The sequence below is a fragment of the Anabrus simplex genome, chromosome 7 (genome assembly GCF_040414725.1).
Source record: "Anabrus simplex isolate iqAnaSimp1 chromosome 7, ASM4041472v1, whole genome shotgun sequence".
NCBI classification, from domain to species: Eukaryota; Metazoa; Arthropoda; class Insecta; order Orthoptera; family Tettigoniidae; genus Anabrus; species Anabrus simplex.
The window spans coordinates 7966313-7991806 of NC_090271.1; the positions used below are offsets into that span (position 1 = coordinate 7966313).

The 25494-nt window shown below is 38.3% G+C and overlaps 1 protein-coding gene across 7 annotated transcripts in view; it reads left to right on the top strand.

The window, feature by feature from the left end:
* Tfb4 (transcription factor B4) overlaps nt 1-25494 on the top strand; it is a 245087-nt gene that overhangs the window by 83679 nt on the left and 135914 nt on the right. For 6 of the 7 annotated variants that reach the window (XM_068228558.1, XM_067151038.2, XM_067151037.2 and 3 more), the window contains one exon: nt 8252-8374. The exons of the other annotated variant lie outside the window; for it this stretch is intronic. In XM_068228558.1, coding sequence (XP_068084659.1) covers nt 8252-8374 — 123 coding nt within the window. The remainder of the gene's footprint in view (nt 1-8251; nt 8375-25494) is intronic. 7 annotated transcript variants of the gene reach the window in all.

Here is a 25494-nt window from a genome sequence, read left to right on the forward strand (position 1 = left end):
AACATGTCCCTCCGCCTGCTTCTCCGCCCATATCATACTTCAATTTATTTTTCACTTTTTCTTTGCTAAACTTTATAGTCACAGAGACCAATTGCTACGCTGACTGTCACCCAATTCCCGCTCTCGATGTTGGAGACGCACTACAGTTGACGAAATAAGGGCGTTCATTGCTGTCATCATGAATATGGGACTGATAAGAAAACGTACCATTGTTTCGTACTGGAGTACTGTAGACCAGTTCATTACCCCTTGGTTTGGTGAAATGTTCACAAGGAATAGGTTTGAGCTTCTTTTGAAATTTTTTCATTTAGTTGACAACAGTAAGCTTTCTCCTCCTGGCTCTCCAAACTATGATCCCTGTGCTCGATTCCAGCCTCTGCTAATAGGCTATTTAGACATCATTATACTCCTCATCAGCAACTAAGTGCCATCACAAGTGTGACCTACTAAGGAGCAAGATCCACTGAAGACAGAAACAAAATCAGAATTAATGGACTGGCCTACACTGTAGTGACGAAACTTCTGTCTCTAGGAAATTATTTAATGAAAGGTTTACGTCAATCCCCCTTGCAAAACATTTATGTTCAGTTGGAACATTTAGTACGAAGAAACAGGAAGGGACTACCATTTAAATTAGTTTGTTATAAATATTTACTAGTGGGATCCAAACAGAAAAACCTCAAAAAAATAAGGTGGTGGTTATGAGTACACGCGGAGCTGCAATAGAAAAAGTGCCTGCAACTGCTAGAAACATTAATCAACCCAAGAGGAAACCTAATGTGATCTTAGACTTTGTTATATGGGGGGCATTGATACAAATGACATGATGGTGTATTTTTATTTAGATGTACGTAGAACTTTGAAATTCTGGAAAAAATTTGCATTCAATATAATTTCGAGAATGGTCTTAAATGCTTATTTGATATATTTAGAAAACTGTAACGGAAAGAAAATGACTAGGCTCCAGTTCTACTCCAGTATAATTGAATCTCTGAGTGCTGAATTGTTTGAGAATAGACAAAAGATTATCACGAATATTCCTGTGTGTGGCGTAAAACTTTTGTCAGGTAAATTAGAAAGACGGTGCGTTGTATGTAGCTCTCCGCAACAGGTCGCGAACTGTGTGCATCAAGTGCGATAGAGGCCTGCATACTAAATGTGCAGCTCTTCATAAGTGCCCTAAATAAACGAAATATATTTTAAGTTCTATTTGAACAAAACACACAGATTTTATATGATGTTGCATTACGCTTTTTATTGTTCCTATTAGTGTTGGTGATACATGATTAGTGTTAGTGCTTCAACAGTGGTCTCAAACTTTGAACAACATTATATAGCTGGTGATGAGTCTTCTTCTCAACAATTTTCGGTGAGTAAACTCATTTTGTCATTTTTCTTTTTACTAGTGACTTAGTAAATTTGAATTTGCATTTTTATTGTTTTTCTTTTTCTCGTTCAGAGCAGTTATTATAATTCTGTTCAGAAATAAATTCTCTATCATTACGTAAATGCCGCTCCCCGCGGGTCAAGTTTAGTGTGCCTGCCTCTCACCCGGAGGTCATGGGTTCGATTCCCGGACAGGTGAACGATTTTTACCTGGGTCTGAATGATGATTCGAGGTCCAGTCAAACTAAGTGACCATAAGTGATTACAATCGAGGAGATACCTGAGGCTGAGAGAGCTACCTTGGTCTAGAAAACCAAGAATAATGAACGAGATAATTCGTCTCGCTGACCATGCGTCACCTCGTAAACTGTAGGTCTTCGGACTGATCAGCAGTCGCTTGGTAGACCAAGGCCCACCAGGGATTTAATGCCATAGATATTTAATTACGCATATTGTATTGTAAAGTGTTTTTTAAAAATAGATACTGGAACCGAAAAACTAGGAAAGGGGATTTCCGTGATAATAAAAACTCTAATCTCAACAATTATGTTTTACTTTTTAATACCTCAGAACTATTTTTATACAATCTAGTCCACGCATATAAAATGTATTTTCAGTATTTGCCATACATCAGTATATACATGAATTTTATCGGTGAGTAAAATTGTCTTATTTTTATTAGTGACATACGTTTGAATTTTATTTTTTTATATTTTTATTTTTCCCGTTCAATGTAATTATTTTATAGAATTATATTTAGAAATAAATTCTACATTATCACGTATATTCTTTTGCATCGTAGATGGTATTTTCAAAGTAGATATTGAGAGACAAAGTGCGAAAATGTTTTTCTCTTCCTAAAAGTAAATGTTATCGACAACCATAATATCAACAATAATACTTTTTAATTCTTTATATCACTCAAAATCAGTTGTTTATTTTATGTAGTCGACGTGTAGAAAATTTCTTGCCGGTATTTGACATATACTGGTAGATATACGCGAATGTTAAAATGCATGTATTTCCACTAAAAATGGCCTGGCACTTTACAGGAGTAGAGTGGAGGCGGAGCTCTGGCCTCTCCCAGCTGATGGTGAGCGGCCGACCAGATCAAAATACAATATATCATGAAAATGAAAACCTACAGCCTGTTTTCCAGTCATTGACTGGGTCAGAAATGTAATGAATGAAGCATATATAGGCTGTTAGTACGATGGGGTCGCCACTCCCAAAGTGACAGTATATCATATATAGATAAAATAGACTTGATTGGTGTATGTATCACAGGTTGTTATATGAATTAAAATTTTCAGTGAGTAAAATAGGTATGGCTTAGTTTTCATGTCCGTAAATATATGATAAACTTGATAGATGTAAATTAATATAAGGAACAGACGAGGTTCTTGAAAGAAGTAGTATTTCAAGTGGATCTTATGAAGTTCTGGAAAGATCTCGAACAAGAAATGGAAGATAGAGCAGTTAGAGAGTTCAAAAGATCCACTTGAAATACTACTTCCTTATATTAATTTACATCTATCAAGTTTGTCATATATTTACGGACATGAAAATTAAGTCATATAATGGACTAACCTATTTTACTCACTGAAAATTTTAATTCATATAACAACATGTGATACATACACCAATCAAGTCAATTTTATCTATATATTGTACCGGTTACGACCTGTACAAGCCGTATTTTTTGACGAGTAATTGTACTTCATCATCACGCAAGACGTTGAGAGCGAACTTGGTTTGTTTACGTTCGGAGGAGCGAGCCAGCGACAGCTGTGTGTACGGCATAGCTGCAGGGACAATATAGACTACCCGCCTGATGCCACATGTAGCCTGCATGGCTTGGTACGTTCTGGATATGAACGTCATGCGTTCCCGAACATTCGATTGAACAAAATTTCAAAACTTCTCTAATAGTAATTACAGCGACTTGAGCGATACACCATTTTCAAGAGGATAACATAAACGTCTCAAATTGTGAATCTCAAGTAAATCCGTCGAGGGATTCGCGAGATAATCAGCCTCAAAGAGATCTCGTTATGTGATGACGTAGGAGCCCCAAATTGAATATAAGCTGAGCACACTAGACCCGATCACACAGTCATAGCTGCGTGTCCAACCTGACTCTCCACGCTGTGCTGACAGAGGCTATCTTCGAATATTCAAAGTCTTCATGTGGAACTTGAACTCTGACAGTCGTGTTGAACTTATAATTTGTGCGCGTGTTAAACTACAAAGTAACCAAGTCTTTATGATGGACATCGAGTCTATTAGTCGAAGTTGAACATAGAATATTGGCGTGTGTTGAAGTTCTAATTATTCAAAGTCTTTGTGGTAGACTTGGATTATATCCATCAAGTTGAACTTATCGTCTGTGCGCGTGTTGGAACTCTGATTATGACAAGTCATGTATTGGACTTAGGTGACAACAGTTGAGTTGAACTTATATTCTGTGCGCATGTAGAAACTTCTCGATATAACTTATTTTCGTTCTTGTGGAACTTAGTTTATCACCATGTGACCTGTGTGAAAATTAGTCTCGGAATCATTATTAATTTAAATGTGACACAACTGCGATGTACTAGGAACTGTGATATTTATTTTTAAAATCTGTCAGCAAAACTTAATCTCTGAACACACATTAATTTCAGTGTGACACTACTACATTATAATATTAACTGTGACATTTTGTTAAATCTCAGTCAGCATACTTCAATTTATAAACAAGAGTGTTTATGAAAGTGTTCGAACTTTCACATGAATGTTAACGCAAGTGATTACCATAATCCTGTGCTACGACACCAAGGTTTCACTCCGAACTCAAACTGTGTTCTTTATCCAATTCAAACAAAATTGTGTGTTATTTCTTCTGCACAGTGTGTAAATTATTTGTGTGTGACTGACAGCAGTATCTTTGATAAACTCTTGAACAATCACCTATTATATTTAATGTCAAGTGCGCCTAACAACGAACTGTGATTTTCATTTCAACCTTATTTCTTCGTCAAAGTGTTTAGTATTGTTTCACGACTGACAGCAGTGTCTTTGATAAACTCTAGAGCAGTCATACATTTCTTTCAATGTGAAGTGCTACTTTATTTAGTGGAAAATTACCACGAACTGTGCCAAGTACGTGAACAATTTTCAGTTTCATTATTTCCATTCATGAACTGTGCTTTATTTTCTTCCAATCTCGATGCTACCCGCACTTCATCTTTAGTGAACTTATAAATTCTATCTACAAGATTAAGAGTGAATTCGACGGCATATCCCAACCATATTATATGAAACAGTGCTGTTAAACCAAATTGTCGGGAGACTGTGTAAATTTGGACACTCGTGTAAATTATGTGACGAGTGATTACCCCGCAACATCGTTGGAGACCGTCCAGAACGTCAAAAGTTCGAGACTCAAACCCATATCAAACCAACCTGGGTGTTCCGGCCTTATCTCAACGTAATATTGGCAACTTCCAGAACGTGTTCCAGCCCAGCTCAGCCTGGTGAACTGGGAGCACGGGTCATCAAAAGGCAATGTTGAAGACAGCGACTATCAACAGTAAGGTGATGTGCACTTTGAAATGCATTTTCTGAATAAAAAAAAACTATTATTTAGTCTATTTCAAATTTTTCTTGTAGATAGGACCCTGCCTTGTGTACCAAGCCCTAGCTAGAAACCACCCAAAATTGCCCTGAGACCTACTTCGTGCTAACTTTAATATTAATTCATAAAGTCGGGCTATTTTACTTGTACAGAGGGGAGGGTAATATATGTGGCACCCTACACTTTGGGGCATGATAGCTAGGTTAATAGTGCTGTCAAATTAATAGACAATCGCAACACCCTGGACGTGGAGTTCCTTTTTGCAAAGTGAAAGTTATGTCCTGGACGTGGCAAATAATTTATGAGTTTGATGTGTTCTTGTTATATGGTTGATTTTCTATGTGTTAATATATGCTGAACTGAGTGCTTTTGAACTTTTAAAGCCACTAATATTTTCATTCACAGTTGAAAATTTCTAAGTGTCACATTTGGAGGTATTAAAATTGCCATTAGTATGGAAAATATACTAGCAGCAATTGAAGCCCTTAGGCTTAACTTAGAGCAATGTATTACAGAGACTACAATTAAGAGATGAAAGTATATGATTTTCCACCTGTTCAATACAAATTCAAATGTGATATACACTGAAATGTCACATTTTATTCATAAATATTAGGGACCGGTTTCGGCATATTTATGCCATCATCAGCCTAAAGTTAGATACACAAGGACACAAGTAAATTACATACATGTCAATACACAAATAAACTTTCTTCTATATTGGCAATTCATAATAGCGTTGATATATACAAAATTTTGAATGTATAAAAACTCTCAAATATACCTCTTATAAAATTTACGATAAAGGTAAAATGATCTATTTACAGTTGTGTGATATCTATTACCTAGTGATGTTTTGTGTTACAGTTGTGTGTAAAATAACAAAAGACATCTTTTTAAAATACTCTTGTCTGAACAGCTTATACACCTAATAAAATTTGGAGTATTAACATTCCTATAGTATTAAAATTTTAGACGTTCTATCACGTAAAAAATACTCATGTAAATAAAATTAGTAACAGTGTCCAGTATTGTTATATTGTAAAAGAGAACAGCTGTTCGTTATTTAATGTTTGTTAAAAATAGTTCCTCATTAGAATATAGGTGGTAAGCCTAGTTAAATTGGTCGGCTTCAAGAATCAAATAAATCTTGCTTGAAATATAGCGGTAGCTTAGTTGTCAGGTTGCCAGATGGTTTTAAGTTTCTAGATCTCAGAAGTAAAAAGAACATGTGAGTGGCTGAGGCCATAGTTTGACGAGTATGAGTTCACAAAGCACTATGTCATCAGGTGGTGAAATGCAATTCTAGAGATCTTTTCAAAACAGACCTAAAAAGGATTGAAAACTGTATCAAAATAACGTAAAAGGATGCGAAAGAAAATCAACAGTTTTTGAAATAGAAACTCACCTCATGCACCACATACCAGCAGAAGGCTAAAGAGGAACTAGTGCGGGATACTAGCGAGCGATGTGTCAGGCAGCAAGCCGCAAGTACTAGCGGGGAATCGGGGCGTGTCATGTAGGTGGAGGGGGAGAGATTGCAGGCAGAGGCGAGTAGGGGTCAGGAGGGCGTGGATTTCGGTAGGGTAATACGCTAACATGTTGCAAACTGTTTTATATAATGGCTGATCTCTAGGCATTTTGAGCTTATTAATAATTGATATAAGTACGGCAAATAAGATGGTCGGTTTTTCAGATATCTCATTGAGATTAAAATTAGGGTTGTAATATTGGTCCAAATGAATAAAGCACTGCTCTGTAAGGTCTAAAAGAAGCCCTTTATTCATAACTTCGATGATATCTAAATCGTTGTCAATCCCGTAGAAGCTGTGTCTCTGTGTTTGTATTAATGCCATCAAATACAAAAGATTCTCAGCCATAGAACAGCATACGCACGATGACAGACACGAATGTGAAGAAATTTAAGACATTCAGACTGACTGGGTTACGTTAGGAGAGCAACGCAACAGTTTCAATTTTAGCAGCAGTAGTGGGATTCATGCTAACTATGGGGGTAATCCCGAACCATTGACAATATTTGAACATTTTGTTACTGAAGAAAAATTATCTGAATTAAAAATAAAATTATGCAACACATGGAAAATTAATGCTCAGTTAAGGGGTTAACAAAGACCGTAAGCTTCAGATATCTAGGGTCTCGCCTGGGATATGTGATGAAGTCCGAATTAGGATAAAGACAGCATGGACGAGATGGAGGAAAATCATAGGCGTACTTTGCGACAGAAGGATGTCACCACATCGGAAGTCTGAAATATACCATATGGTATTACGTCCTGTTGCTTTATGCAGTGTTGGATGTTAACCAGCTGACAAAGCTACAGAGCACCAATTACACACCATGGAAATGCGTATACTCCATTGTTCGATCGGCATCACACTCCTGTATCGTGTCAGAAACTACACCGTTCGCCAGCAGATGGGCATGGCACACATCACTGAGAAAGCAGGGGAAGAAGTCTCGAATGGTATGGTCACGTCCTGCGTGCTGCACCTGGAACAGTTGCCAATTTCATCCACACCTTTGAAATGAATGGATAATGACCACGCAGACATCCAAAGCAGCACCCACATGACACAGTGAATGCTGATATGAAGACCACATGATGCCCAAGATCAAGCAGAATGGGGAGGCAAGATTAAAACCACGGTAAAACACATTGTCTAGCCAGGGGGAAAGAAGCTAAAAGTTATGTTCATTTCTGAGAACTCGTATCCAGCTGTAGCCCTCAGTCCTCAGTTTGTGTGGCAATGGTGGTTAGTGATCAGTTACAACAGGCTGTTTAAGTTAACAGTGATGGCACAAACACACCAGTACCCAGAAATTGAAAAAGATATTAAAATATGAAACTGGATGAAATTTTGTACCAAATGAGAGTGGTTGAAGAGGGCCATGAAGGACCATACAGAAAAATTGGTGAAATTCTGGATCCAGAATTAAATTTGGATACTATAAGCCCCTCCCCCCACCTTTTTGAGGTTATAAATTGCTATAAAAATATAGTTTTTACAACAAATTACTCAGTTATCTTCAGTCTACAAATACAATAGAAATAACATGTTCCTAAATTTTGTTACATAAATACCTACAAACTTAGGGCATATGGATATCAAAAACAAAATGAGAAATATATTTAAAACCACTGTAGTGCGAATGTTAGAGAAATGTTATTGTATTTGCCATAGTTGAGAGCAAAGTGCAGGTGCTTCTTATACGCCTTGTTGCAGAATGTGACTATAGACGTGTGCAGTCTTGATGAAGAGCTGAGCCTGTTGCAACAAGGATGTGATATCACAGGTGGCCTCTACCTTCGTGTACCACAGCTCCAAGGTCTTCTACAATACCTCTTGGTAAGTGTCATTTAACTCACCTTCCCTTTGTTTAATGCTTAGAATTTCTGTGGGCTTATAATGTCACTAAGCCTAGTGTCGTTATACGAGGGCCATCCGGAAAGTAGTACCCGTTAGCGCTGCATGAAGCGCTGACGACTCGGGTAGCCGCTGGCCAAGGTCAGACCGCGTCAGTGGCTTGTCTGCCTACTCTGTACGAGGTTGCGCGATGCTAGCATTGCCTGTGTTGTGTCTGTGATTGTTTAAAATGTTTAAACAAATTGAGAACCCTGCCAGTTGTGAAGTGAGGGCCATGATTAAATTTCTTAATGCACGAAATGTTCGACCTTGTGATATTCATCGCCAATTAATGGAGGTGTATGGAGACAATGTGATGGACGAGTCGTCTGTTCGGCGCTGGTGTCGCAACTTCAACCTGGGGAGGGGGAATACACACGATGAGGAGTGTTCAGGGAGACCATCTGTCATTACAGACCAACTGCTGAGCGCAGTAGACGAATGCGTGAGGAACGATCGGCGCGTCACAGTTGATGAACTCTGTGAACATTTTCCTAATGTGTCTCGAACAATTGTTCATGAAATTGTCAAAGACCATCTGCATTATTCCAAAATCTGTGCAAGGTGGGTCCCTCGCATGCTTACAGAGGAGCACAAAACCAAGCGTATGGCTGCAGCACTGACGTTTCTGGGACGTTATTCCGATGAATTAGACTCTTTCCTGACTCGCATCATTACTGGGGATGAAACATGGGTTTGTTATGCATCACCTGAGAGTAAACGACAGTCAATGGAGTGGCATCATGCTCATTCACCAACCAAACCAAAAAAAAATTCAAGACAGTTCTGTCCACCAGGAAACTCATGGCAACTGTTTTCTGAGATCGCCGAGGTGTACTGCTCATTGATTTTATGGCCCGTGGAGACACAATTAATGCTAATGCGTATTGTGAAACATTAAAGAAATTACGGCGGGCAATACAAAATCGACGGCGAGGTCTATTGTCTACAGGTGTCAGTCTCCTTCATGACAATGCCAGGCCTCATGCAGCTGCGATAACACAACAACTTTTGCAGCATTTCAAGTGAGAAACCTTTGACCATCTCCCGTATAGCCCGGACTTGGCCCCTTCGGATTTTCATCTCTTTACGAAGCTCAAAGACTTTCTGGCGGGAAAAAGATTTAACAGCGATGAAGAACTTAAAAACGAGCTGTGACTACTAGGGTGGGCCAAAAAAACTCGAATTCTTTTTCCAAATGGAAAGTTCTAAATTCCCATGGAGAGAATTAGATATTTTTCACCAATAGAGCAATAGAGCAAACGTCTGAAAAACCTTACATCTGATATGTTTTTGACATTTTGACATGCTCTACTGGTGAAAAATATCTAATTCCCTCCATGTTAGAATTTTCCATTCGGAATTGCTAGGCAGGCAATAATTCCATTGTGGAGATTTATCTCCCATAAGTAGTTATCAGACTGTGCCTCGTACAAGGGCTTCTGATAAGTTCACCTGCATACACCCCAGCACTCGGATGAGTCTGGTGTCAGACCTAAGACGAAACACTGGTTAATAGAGCAAACGCCTGAAAAGCCTTACATCTGATATGTTTTTGACATTCTTTTTACAAGTCGTAATACCGCAGAAAAGTTGCGAATTGGGGAGAATAAAATGGAGTAAGAAAAGAAACAAAACAGGATCATTTTTTCTGGTCACGCACGTGCTCTAAAGTTTGCCGAAATTCGGAAAAATGTATATTTTTACAATAATTTTCTACCTTGCTTAACTTGTCAGTTTTTAAATGTAATAGCTCTAGTTGACTCTTACTCGAACCAATAATGATTTAGAAAAAAGAATGGTTCAAATCGGTTAAGGCCTTTCGTTCGTGCAACAGCCGTCAAATCTAACAAATTCTCGCGCTCGTCGTAACTCGTTCGGGTCAAAGACCCTGACGCTCTGCCCACCTACCACTCACGCCATCACGCCGCGCCATTGTTGTGTCAGTCTGCACTGTGTTTGATGTGTGTGTCATTCGCTCTTCCAGTTACTATTGTGGCATTTACATCTACTGTATTTCGATGTTTGTTTTGTGTTGTGGCATTTTTGTGCAACTTTGTGACTTAACGGTGGTATGCTGTGGCTGTACCTAAGAAACTCATCACAAGACAGGTATTTGATTGCCCTATATTTGGTGCACCTAAAGACTTTTCATCAAACAAGCTTCCTACTGGTGATGATGTGATTCGGTGTTGTTCACAGGAGAGATACCACTTGGCGCTTAAAGTTAATAATAAGAGCATCAGTTTTTCACACGTTGTCAGTACAGTAGCTAACAAAATAATTGGTTTGTATCAGAAAGCATCCATCCAAACGGTTACAGATAAGACAATTGTACAACTTATAAAAGCGTTGCATGATAAATATTACAGCATTCGATAATCATACACTCGGGATGAAAATAAGGATTCGTTTAAGCAGAAAATTGACGAGTTTAAGAAAAAATGCTCATTGCTTTTTGACGTGGTGGCTTGCAAATGCCCCATTCTTTTAACACATTCACGCCCATCATCTGAGCGGGCTATTTAAAGGGCTAGCCCAGCTATTCCAGCTGTTAGTGGCAGAGCAAACAACAACGGATTCTTTTCACAATAAGTTCTAAACTAAACAAGATATGGAAACAAAATTTTCCACATACCTTAATGAAGTCCTCTAGTATTTCTGTATGGTGTAGTAGGTAATGTCACATTTTCCTGGGTGAATGGAACACCACACTTTCCACAAAAATAGCGTGTTTCACTAATAACTTTATTCTTGAAGCACACTTTGCACCTTCTTGAGGGGAACTTGACTTTACTTGATGGTGTTAACTTCAAGAGAATATGCTCTTTTCTCGTCCCATCTAACCTAAATGGTGGTCCTTGGCCGGTGCCCTTTTTGGTGGCAAAATCGCGGGACGTTGACTTGGAGCTGAAATGTCGGAGAGAGGTGATTGTACTTGTATGTCGGGTTCACTCCCCCCCCATTTGAGAATTCCCTGATGTTCCTTTAGATCTTTTGGTACACCCCTATTGACCGTATTGTTCCACATACGGCAGTGTTCTGTTCCCATATTGTTTCGCGAGTTCAACGCTATTGTAATAATTGTCCATATAGACTGTATACCCCTGGCCAAGATAATTTTCAAGCAGCTGAAAAACTGTGCTTTGTAAATTTGCACCACTTACATCATTTATATTGTCCTTACACGCCATGGTTACACTTCAGAACTCGATTATACACACGCTTGTGCAATCACAAACCAACTACGCAGCTAGTTGGGCCAGCGCTAGGCTACCTTCAGAAACAAAACAAAAGAAGTGCATTGGGAGGGAAAATCGCCATGGTCATGTGGTTTCTGGTGAGTAGAAGCATTCATAAGGGTATTATCTTCATCTCACTTGCACATGTTTGTGACCAAAATAGATCCCAGCTGCATAGGAACAGCTCCAGTTCAAGGTTATTATTTATAAGTTTCATTTTCCGTATTGATTGGATTCAATATATTTTACTTCCATTCTTCATTAGACATCTGGATGATCTAACGTAACATCATTGTAATGTTGTCTAATGACTATAAATGTTATGTACTAGCTGATGATGGCCATGAAAGGCCAAAACCGGTATTAGTGTAATAATCCATTCACAATAAATAAGTATTGATCGGTGGAACACTTTTCTTGTCTATATATTATTTCCAGTTCAAGGTTACGCTTATCCGGGCTAACTCGGATACGGTCCACAGCATGGTCATGCGCTATAGGCAGTAACTCGGATACGGGCGTGAATGTGTTAACTGCATTTGTAACAGAACCCCTGATTATGTAAATGCGATATAACTGTCAACTGTGTTTGTGCAAGATCAAACAAAATACCTGCTTTGAGCTAAGATTTGTTCACTTATTACGAGCACATGGAATAGGAAAAATTGGAGGGGTGGACGTGTCTGAAACAAAGAAACGTATTAAATCATTGGAAAGAAGATCGCATGACAGCCATTTAACTTTGGATGATGAATCTAAATCTCATCTGAAACCGTCGTGCTTGTATTCAAATGTAAATATTGAATACTGGGAAAAATTAGCAATTGGTGAGCAAACCGGTTTTCATACGTTTTCATCAATTTAAGGTTTAAGTCTCGCAAGTCTCGGACTTGTAGAAAATATGGACTTTGAACTGATGATGAAGACCAATATCCTTGTAGTAAAGGTAGTGATACTGTGTAGAGATGAGAAGAATGCAAGAATGAGGAATGTGGCCTGCAAGCACGAACTTCCTGTTCTGCCCAGACAGATAGGCTCTTATGTGCTCGTATCTGCTACACGAAAACATTGACTGACACTTTGCAGTTTGCTGGATTACAACTGACAAGAGCGAAGAGCTGCCAGTAGAAGACAATATAAAGTCGCCTGGATAGTAGCGGAGTTGCTATGGTAACCATTGCGTCACTGGCTCTGCTAGTGAAAACCCCTTCGTCCCGTGCCTCACCGGGCATGTGCATTCTTCTGATCTCCCAACAGTAGCGACCAAGACTTTAAAGTTCCAAAAAAGGTTTCCTCTGATAATTGGCAGAAGAGAATTCAGCTAATATCTACTGCATTACAGAGCAATCGTTATGGAGTTTGATCGTGCTACGGCTGCAATCGCATCAAGTGTTTTGCATAATGTAGGATTAATTACTGATTCTGATGTCTCCCATGTTATAGACAAAAATAAATGAAGAGGAAAACGAAATGTTAGAGCTGAATTGTGCAGTAAATCTGAAGAATGATGGGAGGAAAGACGACACATTAGTGGTAGATCTAACTAATTTGAAAAGGTTCCGTAGAGTAATAGTGGAAGGGCATTACTCGCTAATTCAAGAACCTACAACTTTTATTATAATTTGGATCCACCTTATTCAATACATAAAAACTGTTGTTTAGATGAAATTACATCATATATTTCAATCAGAACTAGTTTCGACGCCCTTTTTGCGTCATCATCAGCTGATATAGGTTCTGGGAAAAATTAGCAATTGGTGAGCAAACCGGTTTTCATACGTTTTCATCAATTTAAGGTTTAAGTCTCGCAAGTCTCGGACTTTAAAGATAAAAACTTCATTGTTCCGTATTGAAATGATTAATGTTAAAAATTAAATAATTGAAAAGGAGGTTCAACCTATTCAATACTTAAAAGAAGGAAATACAGTAATCACATTCCTATTTAAATGGGACCGGTTTCGACCTTAGTCCAGGTCATCATCAGCCATAAAAAGATGTACAATGTTTATGAATATTGGAGGTCAGTTTCACACTTTGATAGGCACAAAGACACGACACCACATTCTGTATGCACAAAGTCATAACACTATCAATTAATATACGAAGTTCAAAAATAACTAGAAGTCGCAGACGAATAGATTTGTAGTAGAAAGCCGCCAGCTCCTGGTGATCAGCGCGGCACATTCAAGGTCGAACGCCAAAGTAAAGTGGAGAATGTTTTTGAAGGTCTAGAATTTGTCACGGTTGCGGGAAGTTAAGTACGTATATAAAAATATACAACGCAAATCAGAATAATTGAGAACTTAGCAGGAGTACAAGTACTCACTCAATTATTCTGATTTGCGTCGTATATTTTTATATACGTACTTAACTTCCCGCAACCGTGACAAATTCTAGACCTTCAAAAACATTCTCCACTCTACTTTGGCGTTCGACCTTGAATGTGCCGCGCTGATCACCAGGAGCTGGCGGCTTTCTACTACAAATCTATTCGTCTGCGACTTCTAGTTATTTTTGAACTTCGTATATTAATTGATAGTGTTATGACTTTGTGCATACAGAATGTGGTGTCGTGTCTTTGTGCCTATCAAAGTGTGAAACTGACCTCCAATATTCATAAACATTGTACATCTTTTTATGGCTGATGATGACCTGGACTAAGGTCGAAACCGGTCCCATTTAAATAGGAATGTGATTACTGCATTTCCTTCTTTTAAGTATTGAATAGGTTGAACCTCCTTTTCAATTATTTAGTCTCGGACTTGTAGAAAATATGGACTTTGAAACAGTATAATTGTAACACAGTTTTAGGTTGTTAATCATCATCATCATCATCATTTCCCTTTATCCAGCTGTAGCCGGGTAGGGGCAAATATGGTTCCTCTCCACTTTCTTTGGTCTTTCCACCACTCCTCCTCCAACACTGTGTCCCAGTCCAGGTTTCTTTCTATAATGCTGCGTTGGATGGTATCCTTCCATCTCAATTGTGGTCGTCCACGGCCTCTCCTTCCTTGGATTTGCATTTCCATCACCTTTTTTGGCATTCTTTCGTCGCTCATTCGCTTTATGTGCCCAAACCATCTTAGTCGGCTCTTCTCTATTCTATCATTCATTTTTTCCACTCCAATTTCTTCCCGGATTTTCTCATTCCTTATTTTGTCTCTTATACTCTTCTGTATCATACTCCTCAAGAACTTCATTTCGACTGCCTGTATTCGACTCTCATCCTTCTTTGTCATTGTCCAAGTTTCTGCTCCGTATGTTGTTATGGGTACGTAATACATCTTGTACATAGTATCCTTTGCTTCCGTTGGCACATCTTTGTCCCATAACATGTTTCTTACACTATGATAGAAACAACTTCCAGCTTGAATCCTTTTACTAATCTCAGCATCCAGTCGAGCATTCTCTATTAATTCACTCCCCAGGTATTTAAACGTTTCCACTACTTCCAGGGGCTTGTCTGCAAGTCTAATCTGACCTTTCCCTTCTTTCTCCCCTCTAGTCATAACAAGAGTTTTACTCTTTTCTACACTTATTTTCAATCCACATTCTTCAAACTTCCCATTCACCACATTCAACTGTTCTTGAACCTTCCTGTCGTCTTCTCTCCAAATCACAATATCATCTGCAAATAACATGATGTTCATTTCTCTTCCTCCATATGCTGCTTTTGCTGTTCTCATGATGTCATCCATTACTATTGTAAACAGGATTGGTGATAGAACACTTCCCTATCTCAGCCCACTAGTTATTTTGAACCAACTTGTCCTGCCAACTTGTGTTTGCACGCAACTACAACATTCCTTATACAATGCCATGATAATTTTTATTAATCCCTGTCCAATTCCTTTTTGCACCAGACTGTCCCAAACTTTCGTCCTGGGGACACTGTCATATGCCTTCCACTTCTGAAACCAAACTGATTTTCCTGTATCTGATTCTCAACCCTCAACCTTATTCTACTTTCCAGTATCCTTTCCATTATCTTAGCAACATGGGATATTAGAGTAATTCCCCTGTAGTTCTTCAAAACTTTCTTATCACCTTTCTTGAAAATTGGGATGATTATTCCTTTTTGCCAATCCTCAGGGACCTCCTTATTCTCCCAGACATTCCTGAGAATCCAGTATGTCCACTGCAGGCCTACAGCTCCAGGTTGTTAATATGGTTTTAAATTGTGTTCAATTTGACGTAGATAAACTTATGTGATTGCTAATTTTTCCAAGAACCTATATCAGCTGATGATGATGCAAAAAGGGCGTCAAAACTAGTTCTGATTGAAATATATGTTGTAATTTCATCTAAACAACAGTTTTTATGTATTGAACAAGGTGGATCCCAATTATAATAAAAGTTGTAATCTTGGTTCAATACGGACAAACAATGAAATTTATTAATTTAATTCAAGAACCTGGTTCAGTCTACATCGGCCATGTTACTCCAGCTTCTGAAAGTTCTGAAGATATTCTCACTTCTGTTATTTCTTATCTGTCTGGTCGTAGTATTTCTCTTGAAAAGTTAGTTGTCGTACGATGTGATGGCACTCTTGTTAATACAGGTTGGAAAAACGGTCTGATTCGCCGTCTCGAAATACATTTGGGGAAACCGTTACAATGGGCAGTTTGCCTTCTCCATTTCAATGAATTGCCATTCCGGCATCTGTTTCAATAGCTAGACGGTAAATCTACTGGTCCAAAATCGTTGAGAGGGCCAATCGGTGAAAAGCTAAGTTGCTGTGAAAAACGTCCAGTGATTGGCTTCAAAAGTATTGAGTATTGGATCCCCACAATAAACAGAAGTATACTAAGTAAGGATCAGCAATATCTACTCGATATTTCCATGGCAATAAAGTTGGGAAACTGTAAAGAGGATTTGGCCGTACGAGATCCTGGTCCCTTGTCACACTCGAGGTGGTTGACAACAGCAAATCGAACTCTCAGATTGTACTTAAGTGAAGAAAGTCCAACACCTAAACTTCAAGAAATAGGTCATACATGCCAATGTGGTTTAGCATGAAAACAAGTAAATATTTTACAGAGGCACCAAAACTTGTGTACCAATCAATACAATCTTCAAGGTACCTGCCTGAAAATTTACGTAATATTGTCGACCCTGTGATAGAACGAAATAGCTTTTTCGCTCATCTAGAACATTTAATGTTAGCCATGACACAAGATAATACAAAACAAGTAAGAGAGCTCAGAATTCGACGAATTCTAAAAGCTAGACAGTTAGATCGAAAGAGAACAACTATCTGAACATTCCTGCTGCCAAAACTCAATTTCAAGGCTCAAGACTACTGGGAAATAATTAACTGGATGGACTGTGATTTATCTTCTCCCCCAGTATTAAAAGACATCAGTGACAATGAGATTAAATCACATATTCACAGTGACTCAGTCCCTAAATAGTATATAACGTTCAAGACATTCCCAGTTCACACACAGGCAGTTGAACGATGTGTGAAACTCATAGCAGAAACCTCAAGAAAAGTTTGTGGAGCTGAGTCTAGGGATGGTTTTATCAGAACGACTCTGCTGTCAAGGGCAACCATGCCTAACTTCGCCCATAAATCAGATTTCAAATTACCTTCAGCTAAATGAGTGAAAACGGTGATGTTCAATTGTTCTACACGAGTTCCTTGGACTTACAATTCTTCGTTCAAAAACTTGTTTTTAAATTAAAAAGGTTTTATAAATATTACTGATGGTCTAAAATCATTATGGGCATTTATTCGTCAACGAATATGTAGTATATAAATACAGTGTCATTTGGACATACTGTGTCGTCTCAGATGGCTGAACAGTCAGATTCTAGATGCACAGATTTTATTGCAGTGACAGCACACACTTGTAGTTGCAGCAGATGGTTGTGCAAGAATGCCACCCCTCGCATTTGCTCGTTCTTTCCTGTGGTTCCTCCTCTCAGCTTCTAATCTTCTCCTATCTTTTTCTAGATGTTCAACTCCATTGTATACAATGCTACGCCATTTGGGCCTATCCTCGGCTGGTCTAAAATAATTTGTTTTTGAACATTTAAGCTTGTATTCAATAAAGAAAACAAAAATATAAAGTGGAATTTGTTAGTATTTCCTTCTCCTTGAACTAAGATCTACTTTATTTGTATTTTTTTTTTTTCTTTCAAATTTTCATTAACTTTGAATGAAATGCGTGACCGGAAGATGCTGATGGATTAAAATAATATTTAAAAATCATTTTCTGTGGTTCTATTACAAAGGAATTCAAGCTATTGCATTCGAGAAGAGGCTATTATAAAAATGTTAACAATTATTGTAAAAAGGTGATTTTTTTCTGAATTTCGGCAAACTATAGAGTACGTGCACGACTGGAAGAAATGAACTTATTTTGTTTCTTTTTTTTTACCTCGTTTTATTCTCCCCAATTCGCAACTTTTTCACAGTATTACGATTTGGAAAAAAGATTTCGAGTTTTTTCGGCCCACCCTAGTGACTATGTATCTCAATACGCTGGCGGCGGAGGACTATGACGCTGGAATACAAAAACACATCCCACGTTATGATAAATGCCTAAATTTGCTTGGAGATTATGTGGAGAAGTAGTATAAAGTATGCTCTTTCCAATGAAAATGTGTATATTTGTTAATATTTACTCCTGTGTCTTTATTGCGCAAATGGGTACCACTTTCCGGATGGCCTTCGTATTTCACTCTAATTATTTGATTGCTTTAATTGCCATGGGTATATCATTACATACATATGAGGAGCTCTGCATTAGTACTATTATAATTCTGATTTTTCTGAATTGATATAGATTTGTTGCTGTTATTATGAAACTTAAGTCATCTTTGAAATATACACTTACTGCTGTCCTGAATTTTGTAGCAGTTTCTTGAAAAATATGAAAATTATGGTGCTGTGAAGGATTAGTGACAGTTGCTATGGTTATTATAAACAAGTCATTCATATTCTTTAGATTTTAGATTCTGTAGATTTTATACCATGAAGAACTTGGCATAATGTACTGTATAACATCCAAAATTAACATTATGTCGAATACATAACCTCTCCTGCGCAAATGCCAGCTTCACCTTCCCGGGCTGAACAAACCTGTTTCCACAGACGAGGCCCTATCGACCGAGTCGCGGCGGTGTAACTGTTACATGAATTATGGAGGAAATGCTGTGATTTCAGCTAGTCCTTTAGCTGAGAGGTGGCAGCCCCACCAATGGTCTTACTTCCTTCAGGCTAGCAACCTTAAAATGTTCTGTAAGTCGTCAGCATAGGCCAGACTGCTTACTACATTTCCACCTAACTGAATCCCCCCTTGCCAGTTTATACCTTTCAGCAGATGATCCATGTAAACTACGAACAGCAAAGGTGAAAGATTACAGCCTTGTCTAACCCCTGTTAGTACCCTGAACCAAGAACTCATTCTACCATCGATTCTCACTGAAGCCCAATTGTCAACATAAATGCCTTTGATTGATTTTAATAATCTACCTTGAATTCCATAGTCCTCCAGTATGGCGAACATCTCTTCCCTCGGTACCCTGTCATATGTTTTCTCTACATCTACGAAACATAAACACAGCTGAATATTCCTCTTGTAGCATTTCTCAATTACCTGGCGCATACTGAAAACCTGATCCTGACAGCCCTTCTGTGGTCTGAAACCACACTGATTTTCATCCATCTTTCTCTCAACGACTGATCACATCCTCCCTTCCAAGATGCCAGTGAATACTTTGCCTGGTATACTAATCAATGAGATACCTTGATAGTTTTTGCAATCCTTCCTGTTCCCTTGCTTATAGATAGGTGCAATTACTGCTTTTGTCCAATGTGAAGGTACCTTACCAACACTCCACGCTAATTTCACTACTCTATGAAGCCATTTCATCTCTGCCTTCCCACTATACTTCACCATTTCAGGTCTAATTTCAGCTATTCCTGCTGCCTTATGGCAATGGAATTTATTTAACATCCTTTCCACTTCCTCAAGCATAATTTCACCAACATCATTTTCCTCCTCCCCATGAGCTTGGCTGTTTGAAACACCACCAAGATGATTTCCTTTTACATTGAGATGATGTTCAAAATATTCCCTCCACCTCTCCAGTGATTCCCTGGGATCTATTATGAGTTCACCTGAATTACTCAAAACACTGTTATTTCCTTTTTCCCTGCCTTCCTAAGATTCTTTATTACTGTCCAGAAAGGTTTCCCTAGCCTTTCCAGGTTATTACCAAAATCTTCCCATGACTTCTGTTTGGATTCAACAACTATTTGTTTCGCTCTGTTTCTTTCATCTACATACAAATCCCTGTCTGCCTCTGCCCTTGTTTGGAGCCATTTCTGATAAGCCTTCTTTTTACGTTTACAAGCTGCTCTCACTTCATCATTCCACCAAGATGTTCGCCTTTTCCCATCTTTACACACAGTTGTTCCTAGGCATTCCCTTACTGTTTCTACTACAGCATTCCTGTATGCCACCCATTCACTTTCTATATCCTGAACCTGCTTACTGTCTACTGTTTGAAACTTCTCACTAATCATATCCATGTACTTCAGTCTAATTTCCTCGTCCTGGAGATTTTGTACCCTTATTCGTTTGCAGACAGATTTCACTTTTTCTACCCTAGGCCTAGAGATACTTAGTTCACTACAGATCAGATAGTGGTCTGTATCATCGAAAAATCCCCGGAAAACTCGTACACTCCTAACAGATTTCCTGAATTCAAAGTCTGTTAAGATATAGTCTATTATGGATCAGGTACCCCTAGCCTCCCATGTGTAGCGGTGAATAGCCTTATGCTTGAAGAATGTATTCGTAACAGCTAAACCCATACTAGCACAGAAGTCCAGCAAACGCTTCCCATTCCCATTAGCTTCCATATCTTCCCCACATTTACCAATCGCCCTTTCGTATCCTTCAGTTCTATTCCCAACTCTCGCATTGAAATCGCCCATTAGCACTATTCTATCCTTGCTGTTGACCCTGACCACGACGTCGCTCAATGCTTCATAAAACTTGTCAACTTCATCCTCCTTTGCACCCTCACAAGGTGAATACACGGACACAATTCTAGTCCTAATTCCTCCAACTGACAAATCTACCCACATAATTAGCTCATTTACGTGCCTAATAGAAACTATGTTGCGTGCAATGGTATTTCTGATAAAGAGCCCTACCCCAGACTCTGCCCTTCCCTTTCTAACACCCGTCAAGTACACTTTATATTCTCCTATCTCTTCCTCGTCTCGCCTTACCCGAATATCACTTACTCCTAGCACATTCAGATGCACCCTCTTTGCTGACTCAGCCAGTTCTACTTTCTTTCTTCTATAAGCCCCATTTATATTGATAACTCCCCATCGAATTCCATTTTGTTTGCCATGTTGTTTCCAGGGAGTCGCTTGCCTGTCAAATGGGAGTGCGAGTCCGTTACTCCCATAGGTCCGAGGCTTGCTTAAAATGTTCTGAGCTCGGTAAATTCATGAAGCAGGATGCTGCCCGACTTGCACATAGTCCAAGTGAGGATCTCTCCTCTAACAGGTTATGGACCACCGGTGAATTGTATAGTCCTAGCCGCCTGAGCACAAGGAGGGCTATCTTTAGAAAGCCCACCCAAACTGTAAACACCATTCATCAAGATTCGATGCATCGGGTCTCTCAAAAAAAGCAACCTTTTATAGCTTAATTCACAGAGCTTTTTCGTCCCTTTGTCGACGCGAATCGTAATAAAAGAACTCAATATCGTCTACTTAATAGTGAGAAAAAACGGTTTTGGCAGGCATTTCATAGACAGGAAAGTCAGCAAAATTGTTAACAAATCCACTTCAACTCGGATCAGAGAAACAAAACAGATAACTACACCACCTTCACTTACACCAATAAAAGGATTTACAAAACATAATGTTAATATTGCCTTTAAAACAGTACTAATCTCTTATATAACCAGCACAAATCAATAACATCGGGAATAAATACAACAAATCAGGTGTATATAAGTTAAATTGCAACCAATGTTCCGTGAGCTACATTGGGCAAACCGGAAGAAGCTTTTTAATTAGATATAAAGAACACGTCAACGCCGCCAAGCACAAAAAATACTCCGCCATGAGCATTCATATAACAGAGTCCAATCATTCCTTGACCTCCATGGAGCAGGACTTAAAAATTCTTTATATTCACAACAAGGGCAATTTACTGAACATTTTAGAAAACATATTTATTAATATAGACCAAAAATGCAATCTTGCTTACAATTTAAATGAAAATTCAGGAACTGTGAACATAATTTTCGAGGCATTACTCAACAGTTCCTATTTCAACCGCAGTCGCTCCCCCGCCTTCCCCTACTCTCCCCTCATACCAGCTTCCATCACACACGGCCTCCAGTCAGCCATAAACATCCATACACGCTGAGCTAGCCATTCTTGGGTAGGTGAGAATGTAAGCAATCAGATGTGCCGCATTTTATTTTCATTCAATCTTCTCTTGTATTACAAGATGCTTCAAAAACTTGCCTACTTTTAACACTAATAATAGCCGTCATTCTCGTTCTAGGGCACTCCACTGCACATTCCACTTATAAAATCACAATCAGATATTCCGCCTACTTTTTAATCAAGAATTGTTAACATCATCACGCCAACAAGACGAACTCAATACCATTTTACTGGAACCCTCACTCACGTTTAACATATGTTTATCAATCGTCTTCATACTACTGGAACTAAACATTGCACTCCATATCACCAAGTTTCTACCGACGCATCGGCAAACTGTATGTCAACACAGCATCATCACGTTAAGAAGGACTCAATTACTAATTTTTTGAACCATCTCATGTGTGCAAAATTTTAATTTTCACTTTTAACACTATTCAAGTGTTGTGCTCAGAACATTCCATCATATTCTTCAACATTTTAACTGACGCATTCGGCAGTCCGAATTATTTTTAATGTGTTTTTGTCCTTGTCCTTTGTGCTTAATCTTAAAACTTTTCGGCTGATGATGTCTACAAGATAGATGAAACAAGTTCCATTATTTTTTAAATGTTATTTAAATAATTAAATTTAAAAAAATTAGTATTGTAAAGGTGGAACATTTGACCATACCTCTTAAGTATATGTACAAGAATTTGGGCTTTATAATGAAATTAATTTTATGCAATGGCTAGCAACCTGTCGGAAGGACATTTGATTGCTTTCAAGTCTTGGGAAAGAAAAAGAAACCGGATGGATATTAAAGATGACTAACATGGCAAGGCAAAGGTTAATGATAATAAGTGGAAGAAAAATAATATATTTAAGTGTGCTACACAGAATGTACAGACGATCAATTAGATGACGTTCTCTCAAAAGAGGACATCTCGATTGCTTCAATCTCTGAAACCAAACATAAACTACAAGGCTCAAAAGAAATGGTAAATTACTTACAATCATATACCGGAGTCAAACAAGAGGATAGAGTCATGATCATGATACATAAAAGACTAAGATCGATAATAGATAACTACACTTTTCTCGAATGAAAGAATTATTTCGATAAGGCTAAAGCTATCCAGTTTCTATAACAATTTACGGGAAGTAATTAGCAAAATTAATAAGCAAGATATTATACCTTTGCTGGGAGATTTTAACGCCATTATGAAGATATTAATAGGAAAAACATAGAGAATTCAGTTTGGAAACACATTGCATTTGTGGACTTTAAAAAGGCCTTTGACTGAGTAAGCAGAATGGAAATTCTAAGTTCCCATGGAGGGAATTAGATATTTTTCCACTAATAGAGCATGTCAATAATTCCATTGTGGAGATTTATCTCCCGTATGCAGTTATCAGACTGTGCCTCTTATATAGGGCTTCTGATAAGTTCACCTGCATACACCCAAGCGTCAGTGGGTAGGGTCTGACACATCCCACTCTGATGAGTCTAGTGTCAGACCTAAGACGAAACGCTGGTTAATACAGCAAACGCCTGAAAAGCCTTGCATCTGCTTTTTGAGTAAACAGAAACAAATTGCTTGAAATTCTAAAACAAGATAGTGTCTCTCAACAGATTATTAACAATATCTACAAATCCAATCTTATTTCTGTAAAATTGAACAAGAACCAGACCGAGTGGAAATCAATAAATGGTGGTGTAAAACAAGGCTATGGACTCTCCCCTCTACTTTTTATAATATATATGAATGCAATAATGGAAGCTTGGAAACAAGGACGCCATGGATCAAAATCAATAAATAGATGCCTCAAACACCTAGCCGCCATAATTATATGCTGATGATGTTGCATTGCTGGCTACAACGGAAGATGACTTACAGAAATCAGTTTTCAGTCTAAAAAATGTTTCCTCAGATTTTAATATGATTATTTCAACAGAACAGACAAAAATAATAGCCTTCACGGGAAGAGAACTGATTCCTAGTAAAATATGTTTTGATAATACAACATTGGAAAGAGTAAATGTGTTCAATTATCTCGGGTACAACTTATCGTACCAATCAGAATTAGATATACCAGCAAAAATTAATAAACTCACAGAAACTAAAGGAATAATAAACATCATGAAACCATCACGTGTTCAGAAACATACTCGATTGCGCCTTGATAATACCCTAGCTAAACAAACACTTTGCTATGGACGTTAAGATCTCAAGACTTGTCTCAAATTACAGCACAAGAAATGGCATTCATGCGTCGTACAGCAGGGTATACAAAATGCGACCATAAAATGAATGAAGAGGTGCTAAAAGAACTGAAAGTACAACCAATAACTGACTAAATCTTCAGTTATCAGGAAAGCTGGAAACTTCATGTACAAAGGATGGAACCTAGTAGATTGCCAAGAGAGATTCTTCGATACCAACGCAGAGGAAAGAGATCTGTAGGACGTCCGATGAAGAGATGGAGGGAAAATGCAAGACCGTAACGGGGCACATGGCCCAATACTTGGAAGTAAGATGATGATGATGATGATGATGATGCTTTTATACAGCATTGGAAATTTGTGTCATCCTATTTTTTAATTATTCAATTATTTAATTCACCTTATGGCATTCTGTAAGTTCACGTTATTTTAATAATTTCCGCTCCTTGCGGGACTTAATGTGCTTCTTTCCTTCGCTCTAAGCGTGCTTGCGTAGCAAAATTTAGTTCTTCTGCTGTATGGTGGCACACTCTGCCTCTGGAACTATCATGACTGGGATTCATTGATCTCATTCTTGCAGTGGCTGTAATAATTAGCAGTGGTCAGTTAATGTGTGTGATTCACAGAGATAAGATGGGTCTTCATAGTTTAGGGTCCACATATACAAGTTTTATAAGGCACAGTGCGTAATTTCAGGAATCTAGCCGGCCAAAAATCGTATCTCGGAAACTAATGGACCGATTTACATAAAACTTAGTATGTAACTGCTATTATTGGAGATAATTAAGTGTGTGGTCAATCAAGTACAAAGAACAAATTACTACGCCAGGAATAGAATTAGTAATCTTTGTAATTTTAATAATTTTTCGTTATAGCTTTAAGAAATTAAATAGATGTTAATAGTGGGACATGCTGTTTAGAATGTTTAAAAACAGATACAGAAATACATGTACTTGCCAAACAGTTTATTCATTAAATGCAGTTACATCAGAATCGCTATAGTCACTTTCATTATCTCCTTCGGCAGAAGCAGATACAGGAGTCTCAGACAGTAAGTTGAACACTTCTCGTGAAAGCGAAATCAACTTTCTCCTCCTTGATTTCCCTAAGCTGGTAATATAAGGGTCCGATGATACAGGCAGCCTATGGAAAAGGTCAGTATTTTTGTCTTTCTGGAAGG